Source organism: Bicyclus anynana, chromosome 25, assembly GCF_947172395.1.
Source record: "Bicyclus anynana chromosome 25, ilBicAnyn1.1, whole genome shotgun sequence".
Classification (NCBI taxonomy): Eukaryota; Metazoa; Arthropoda; class Insecta; order Lepidoptera; family Nymphalidae; genus Bicyclus; species Bicyclus anynana.
Genome location: NC_069107.1, coordinates 6,552,113 through 6,561,070, shown reverse-complemented (window position 1 = coordinate 6,561,070; position 8,958 = coordinate 6,552,113). Strand labels below are relative to the sequence as shown.

Here is an 8,958-nt window from a genome sequence, read left to right as displayed (position 1 = left end):
GCCAGTCTGTTTGCGATAAACTCAAAAAATATACTGAACAGATTTTCATGCGGTTTCCACTAATACTTATGATGATTTATGAGGAAACCTTCGGTGTATATGTTAATTGCTACAAATAAGATGATGTTGGAAATGTCAGAATAATCAATAGTACGTGCACTCCATAGATACATAAATGTCCTACCTACCCTGAGAACTTATTACGAATCTTGTATTAGAGAATGAATTTTCTTTTTTCGTACAATTTGTACCTATAGTGCATACCGTAGTTGAAAACCTTGTGCACGCCTTTGGTTTGGTTTGGTTGGCAACAGTGCAGGTGGAATTTCGCTTTTATAGAGAGCAAGGGAAAAAGCAAACACGCGGGCGAAGTCGCTGTCAGAACTTATATAAATACCCGCGGTTTCAACCGCGTAGTGCTCGTTTCCGTGGCAATACGGGGATACCATATAGCTCATGTTACTCCTTAATAACGTAGCTTTCCATTAGTAAAAGAATTTTTGAAATCGGTCCAGTAGTTTCAGAGAATGCAAACTAACAATCAAATCTTTCCTCTTTAAAATATCAGGATAGTCAAATGGTTATACGTGATTTTATAAGAGAGGGTGATTTTAATGACCATGTCCGCGTTATAAAGGAACAAGTCATAAAACTGCAATTGCCAGCGACATTGTATGTTGTTATGTTGCTATTAACCTGATTAGATTTGAAACACTGGTTCAGGTTTTTGACGACCTCTTTAGTGCAGTTGGTAATGCTTATAAAACAAAAGGTTCGGTAAATTTTATCAAGAAAATATAAAAAGATAAATGAAAGGTAAATGTTGAGTCAACTATTATTGTTCCGATAGTTGTTTCAGTCAATGGTCTTATAGCGAAAGCTTCGACCAACACCTTAAGAAGCTTTCGCTTAACTGTTGGATCAAGAGTCGGATACAGAAGGCAGTGATTCTTGAGACGGCGCGTATTGTGAGGAGGTTCCTCACTCTGGAGCCCTGACCACCGGTTGCTTGGACACTCAAATGTCCCGCAGCGGGAGGGTGAATTTTTTTTATAAATTTTTAATAATGTTTTGTATTTTATACTTATATTGTTAAAATTTTAAAAAAAGAAGTAATAAATAAATAAAAGAAAGGAAGAAAGAAAGATAAAAGAAAGGAACAAGTAAAGTATATTTTGTTTTAATTTTCAAATTTTCTTTTGGTGTGGTCTGGGTAGTAGAATTCGACCGTTTAATGATCACATAAACCATTTCTTTAATTATTACTTGTCTGTTTGCATTTCTACGCGATTTTTAAATCTACGAGCTATTAGATAAATAGTCCAGGGTCTGCAAAGCCCCTGGGCCAAGTACTTTGAAAAACTAAACAAAAAATTTTAAAACTATACTCAATCAATCGACATAGCTCAACGTCGCTGAGCTGTGGCGATGGGCAGGACACATAGTTCGAAGAGCCAATTTTTTTTTCTTTTTTTTATTCTTTACAAGTTAACCCTTGACTACAATCTCACCCGATGGTAAGTGATGATGCAGTCTAAGACGGAATCGGACTAACTTGTTAGGAGGAGGATAAAAATCCACACCCCTTTCGGCTTCTACACGGCATCGTACCGGAACGCTAAATCGCTTACGTAACTAGCCACGGCCGAAGCCTCCCACCAGCCAGACCTGGACAAATTAAGAAAATCTCAATCAGCCCAGCCGGGGATCGAATCCAGGACCTCCGTCCTGTAAATCCACCGCGCATACCACTGCGCCACGGAGGCCGATGGGCTGGATGAGCCGTTGGGGTCCCAAGGTGTTAGAGATGGCGACTCCCCTAATAAACGCCGTGTTGGTCGACCCTCCAAGAGGACAGACGATCAAGCGAGTAGCAGGGCTATCCATGCATTCGCTGGATGCAGGCGGCTCACAATCTGGATGCTTAGAAGTTCCTACAAAAGGCCTTTATTCTGCAGTGGACGTCCATCGGCTGATATGATGAAATTCAAGCTGGTAATGTAAGGTATGCATTCTCTAATTTTGTGTTTCCTGGATACATTTGAAAGGGCTGCTTTATATGGGAGCAATTGTGTTTATATTTAGCATCTGTACAAAATGATAATTGCTCGACGCTTCGCGAATCTAGCAGCTTTGTTAGCCCGTCACCGTGTCTGATATTTCCTCTCTGCATTATCGATTGTATTTGTGAACTCGACCACTGTACCCTGAGCTCCGGTGCCTGGAAAGGTGGCCCCCGTTAAAGTTAAATTCACAACATAGAGGGACGCAGGGAGACCACGTTACACTGGCTAGTACGAAACACCCACACTAAGAAACCCGCGCATGCGTTGGAGAACCACCCCACCCAATTCGCCGGTCGTAGCCGGCAAAATTCTTTTACACCCCCGCGGTAAGGTCCTAAGCGCAACAACTAGTTCGGAAAATTAACGAAAATAAATACTATAAATAAATAAAAGATATGCTTCTAATTATAAATATGTGTCCGTGTATTGCTTCAGCTTTAATCGTTGCTTAGTGTTAGAATTAGTAATCTGTGTAAAAAAGGACTATATAAAAAATATATATAAACTATGGCGTTAAGCCGCTTCGATTTTTAAATCGCTACGCATTAGTTCTTTTTTTTAAATAAGGTCTTTTTCGTGTAATGTTCGCGAGGACTTTTAACTCGTAGATACGTCGTCGTACTAGTGCAAGGACGCGGTAAAATCGATATTTCGTCCGCGATGCCGACCGGGCTGTAGTATATTCGAGTCCGGAGACTCGCTAGGGTGGTATCGAGCTGGTAGAACTCTGCTGTTCATGTCATCGAAGAAAGAAGACTAGACTCGCGTCGCTCGACGACATGACTACGGAGACTACGCCGAATCAGGTATGTAAAAGAACCTCGGGGGATATTTGTCGCATCACTGACTTCGTGTCAAGGACACACATGTCTTACTTATATAATATTCTTTTATATCTGTGTAACCTTTTCAGATGTACTGTGAACGTACGTAAAAGAAAATTAGCTCTTTTCAGAATTTTTGGCGACTGTTTTCTTTGTTCTGTATATACAGAGTGCCGGGGAGTACTTTCTTTAACTCTGGGGTTATGTTCTTTAACGAAAATTAATTTAAAATGTTTGTGTTAAATTGTGCTAAAATTAATATTTTCAGGATAAATAATAATATTTTTTTTTGGAAATAGATCTTAAAATGTGTCCCTTTTACGCTTCCTTATAATAATGACTTAGCCAAGTTTTACGTATTTTAAAATGCAAGGATAGCTAAAGGTGTGTGTTAAATGGATAGTCGGAATTATTTGAATTACTTTATATGAAAACATAAAAAGTTTGCATGATTTAGTTAAAAATATTAGTTATGCATTTCGGATCTTATAAGTTGACTTGACAACACCTTGAAGTTATGGGAAATACTCCCCAGCACCCTGTATAAGTTTGTGCATTACAAACTTACTTCTACAAAGATAGCTTATGAATGTCTACGACACGAAAGATATGTTAAAAATCTTGACGATCGCTGAGTGCAAAATAAAATTGTTATTCATTATCACAGATTAAAGAGTAATAGAAAGACAGACCGCACAGAACACGACGGTGTTGTAGCTGTTCTAAATACAAAATGTCTAAAACGAATACATTCGAGTCAGGACGACACGAAGCGTCTCATCAGTAATGTTCATAAAAGAAAAAACTTTGTATGTGCGGATGCGGTGTCTTGTAAAGGCTTATTCTGGATCATTCTTTATTCTGTGTTCATTATATGCTAGTGGACACCCCGCTGTTTCACCCGCGTAATGCTCGTCCCCGTGCGAATACGAGGACTTTATAACGTAACCTATATGACAGTATAGGCCCAACCGACTTTGACAAGACCTGTCAAAGTCATTTCGGCCTTTTCAGAACAAACATACGGACAAATTTGTTTATATATTTAATTTTTTTTTAATATATAGGTACATATGCATATGAAATGACTATTACATATGCATTTAGTGAATCCTGTTCATTTTAAACTACAAATAAACACTTCAATTTTATTCATTTGTAGACCCAGGCGTTATAAACCTGGATAAACCTGCGTTAGGCTGGCCTCAGCTATGCCGACGATTCAGAGGGCGTAGATTTGAATCTGTTCCGGGGCATGCACCTCTAAGTTTTCAGTTATAAGCATAGTAAGAAATTAAATATCACCTGTCCCAAACGGTCAAGAAAAAACATCGCGAGGAAACCTGCATACCTGAGAATTTTCTCAATTCTCATGTGTGAAGTCTGCCAATCTGCATTGAGCGTGGTGGACTATTAGCCTAACCCACGGCGTAACCACTTTCATCCTGAGAGGAGAATCGTGCTCAACAGTGAGCCGATCAAAAGTTGTCAATGATGATAAATAATGAACCGTAGTACCGCGCCTGCTTCTTCGAAGCCTACTTCAAATAAAAGAATTTGATTTGAAAAGATTCAAATGAATACAAAAAGTAATTCATATTACATTTTTATATAAATATTCTTTTTCTTTATTATTTATTATGTAGATGTAGTAAGTAAATATAATAATAATAGTATAGTAGGTGAATTTAAACTTGGGAATAAATTTGATTGTTGGTTTTAATACTGTAGGTACTTTAATGTTATATAATTTTTCTTTTTGTTCTTTTTTATATTTTTTAATCTAGTTATAAGTTTTAATTTGGTTTTGCTTTTAATATAGGTTTATGTTGGCTGTTTTCGTGGTGGCACTTAGAACTGGGTCCTAGCTGAAAATCAGCGCTGTATGTTCTTTGTTTATGGGGAGCATACAGCAATATGCTGAGCTAGGACCTTTTTCTAGGTTATGCCACATATCGCAGGGTATTATTCTTAAATAATTGTGATGTGTGGCATAATGTAGTAATAAATATATTTTCTTTCTTCTTTCTTTCTTTCTTTCTAATTTAACTCTTGTCTGTAATCTATTGTCTTTTGTCTATTGTTTTTTCTCTTCAACCGTTCTCCGCGCGCTGTAATCGTGTTAGTTATCTAGAAGCCAATTGGATCTGTCGCCGGCTCCCGCGCTGATTCAATTACTAAGTTATGTCTATCTGCTATTTCTATATTTGTTGTATTTGTACCACAGAACATAACCCTCGTAAAAAATATTTATCACTACTCTTGCTCAAAAACACTGTAATATTACCACTCCACAGCGGGGCTAAGCAAGCATTTCAGCCTCTAGGGGCTAAAGTAATTTTGTTTTTTTTAATTCTTGTCTGTTACGAGTACAAGCCAAGTAGTATACTATAAAACGGAGAAGGTTTTATTCGAAAATAGAATCATTATAGGTAAGGCCCTGATTGTTTTGAAAAGTAAATAAAAAACTTTAAATTGGAATGAAATGCAGCGTTCTTGTCTGTGGAATGCGTTTATTTTTTTATTTAGTTTTTATTGAGTTGTGAATAGAGCGAGATTTGAAGACATGGGACATCCTGTACGGTGTAATACCTTTGCCTTTTTCTCATGTGAAAGAAAAATAAAATTAAAAAGCGAGAATTTAAAAAACAATTGGCGTGAATAATACACACTTGATTTTTTTAAGAAATTCATTGTAAATTTGTGACAGTAATTTACATATTTTTTATCTAGTGAGAATGGTGATCCTAATTTGGAGATGGATGAAATTTTCAATCTGTTACCATCAAAGTAGAGACGCATTTACTTAAATACCTATCTAGGTAAAGTGGAGAAAACTACAACGAATGGATTCACTTACGAAAGGAGTTTTTTTAACTTTTATCTCCCACGTTTGCCTCACATACTCATTATTTATCTTCATAGTAGTTGGAAATTATGTTACCGGGTAAAAGCATTTCCCTTAATATCCAAAATTGTAGACTTTGTACATTTAATTTTCAATTAAAATAAATCATTGAATATTGTACTAAACTATTTTATTTTCTCGCAATCGTGGTGAAAAGCAGAGTGTAACACGTGGGGCTAAACCCATTATAAACTCGGTTTCTATTTAGCGCATCCTAAATATATATGGGTCGTATATAATGGGTCTTTTTAGCCCCTTCTACAATACAATAACAATCTACTATTTAGCTCCAGTATCGGCGTTGGTCTATTACCTACAATGGAAAAAATATTTGACATAATAGAAAAAGTTAATTGTTCATATTGTTACTTTTTTTTGGCTTCTTTCCCATAGGAAAAAGGCAAAGTGTTGTAGTAATGTGCAGTGGTAAGCCTTGTTTAATTTATTAATAAAATAAATATATTAAATTAATTTATAGTTTAATTAAGTAAAAACTGTCACGAGATCAACGTATGAATCGATTATGTCATATCTTTATTTTTACTTTTCGAGACGAAGCGAAGCGTTAGCGTTAGTTGGAAGAAAATAGATGAGTAACTTGGCTATGCCTCATCACAGGAGTTCCGACACTTGATATCTGCGCCACTTAGCTAAGTGCTCTCTAGAATAAAGAAAGAGTAGCAACGTACACAAACTAGATAGATTTTATTACTTTTATTTCAGCTCTATTTAAAAAAAAAACTTAGATCAAATGCATATCAATCTATGTATGTGTTTGTTGTCTATCATCACATACTATCGTAATGTGAATGAATCAATAGTAAAGTATTATTTATTATACCTAGTTTATTTTTTTTACTCAATATTTTTTTTGTTGTTCTTTTGAATTAAATTCAAGTCCCTTTCTTTTCTTTATTAAAATGTATGAAATATAAATTGTATAATATAAATCACACTAATTTTAAAAAGGCGAAAGTTTGTGCGTAAGTGGGTGTGTATGTTGTATAATTGGGTGTATATGTTGTATAATTGGGTGTATATGTGTGTGTAAGTGTGTAAGTTTGTTCCTTCCTTTACGCTGCGGCTACTGATGCTGTGTTTTGCTAAAATTTGGAATGGAAATAGATTTACCTCTGGCTAAACACATAGGCTACTTTTCATCCCGGAAAAATCCATGATTCCCGCGGGATTTGTGAAAAACTTAATTCCATGCGGACGAATAAACCGCTGGTATAAACTAAATTGTAATTATCTCCGTTACAATTAAATTAATTTAATTAAATAGGTATTTATTTTGTAATCTGATAATTTCATATATCATACTATAATACTTATTAATAATAACCCAATACTGCAAAGGGAATAGGTATAATGAATACGCCCTTGACTTTGCAATGTTCCTGAAGGGCTTCATTCCCCACACGACTTTCCCTAGTTTTTCCAGTTATAGGATTCCTTGCGCGTTGACACCTACTAACCTACTTACTCGTAAAGCTTTAAACAAAGGAATGTTGCTAGATATATGTACGTAACACATAGTTGCTTGGTTGGCTTGAGTGGTTTGAGATTTGTTTATTTAGGTTCTCTAGTATATTTTTGATTTTCATGATCAAATCATTTTATTATTTTTATTTTTGTACTAACTGACGCCGCACGGTTTCACCCGCGTGGTTCCCGTTCCCATAAGAATACGGGGATAATAGGTAGCTTATAGCCTTCCTCGATAAATTGGCTATCTAACACTGAAAGAATTTTTCAAATCGGTTCAGTAGATCCTGAGATTAGCACGTTCAATCAAACAAACAAACAAACTCTTCAGCTTTATAATATAAGTATAGATTATAATGTGTAATTTAATATTATTTTACATAATTATAGGAAACAATTTTCATAGAAAATGTTCATTTTCTAATGACTGTTTAACTTAGATCCTTAATCTACTAACAGCCTGGTTTGTCCAATGCGGATTTCACTCACGAAGATATTTTAGAAAATTCTCAGGTATGCAGGTTTCCTCACGATGGTTTTTCCTTTACCGTTTCAGACACGTGATATTTAATTTCTTAAAATGCACATAACTGAAAAGTTGAAGGTGCCCGCCCCTGACAGGATTCGAACCTACGCCGATGTTATATCCACTGGGCTATCGTGGCTCTTCTATATGTAGCATCCTTACGTTGTGGATATCCAGGCAATTCGTTCAAAATGATTTGTAAAATTTGGAACGCTCTTTCGGTGTTTATGTTTCCTGACACTTAAATAATTTAAATACCTTCAAAGCCAGAGTGAATAGGCAACTTCTAGGTAAGCGCGCTATAACTTAGACCGCATTACTGCTTTGTTTTAGGCATATTTGTAGTCAAGCGCGAGCTTATCATTCATTAATAAAAACTACTAAAAGGAGAAACCCAGTCTCCATACAAACTCGGGCCCAAAAAATCCGAACGATACAAAGCTGAAAATTGGCCGTTATTTAGAACATTTAATGAGATGTCATAAGGCCAATTTTCAGAAAAATCTACGTTGGCTAAAACAGCTAAATTACTTGTTAAAGTTGTGTTGCATTTGCGTAAATTGATCAGGATCCGTTTGACATCAAATTCCTTGATCTGTGTCAAACTGACAGTTTTTTTTAGGTTTTGTTTGTTTGACATTAATTTGACACATTTTGTCTAAACCTTTAACGTTGTTTAACATAGAATGAATTTACTGTCAAATGTCTCCGATGACATTGATGTTCACAAAGACAGCGCGCATTTTCAAAGACAGCGGACCACCAATGTCAATCAGTTAATACGAATTTGTAAATCTGAATCAGTATGAAAATAATGAAATCAGCTTATTTTCCCTGTTGGCCAATATTATTTTGTCTAAGATTCAAATGGAATAATCTATTGAAAAATACAAGATTTTTAGTACATTTTTCATTTCTGTATCTGTTCGCAATTCTGGGCCCAATTTCGCACTTCTCGTTTCCTACATTAGTACTTACCCTATACCTATCGATAAGTACATAACTCTGAATATTCGCAAAACAAAGATGCCCCAAATAGCTTTCATGTTGTACAAATATTAACAACGACCGTGACACCACCCTCGCCCCATTAGCATGATCTAATTAACAAATTCATAATTACTGTACTGTTCCTATGTACTTGCT

General features: G+C 35.7%; 1 protein-coding gene across 1 annotated transcript in view; it reads left to right on the top strand.

The window, feature by feature from the left end:
- Positions 1 to 2,392: 2,392 nt before the first annotated feature.
- The window catches only part of LOC112058328 (ankyrin-3), a 54,931-nt gene continuing 48,365 nt past the window's right edge, over positions 2,393 to 8,958 (top strand). Inside the window, exon 1 of the mRNA XM_024099077.2 lies at positions 2,393 to 2,872. Within this exon, the coding sequence (XP_023954845.1) occupies positions 2,846 to 2,872 (27 nt within the window). The 5' untranslated portion in view covers positions 2,393 to 2,845. The remainder of the gene's footprint in view (positions 2,873 to 8,958) is intronic.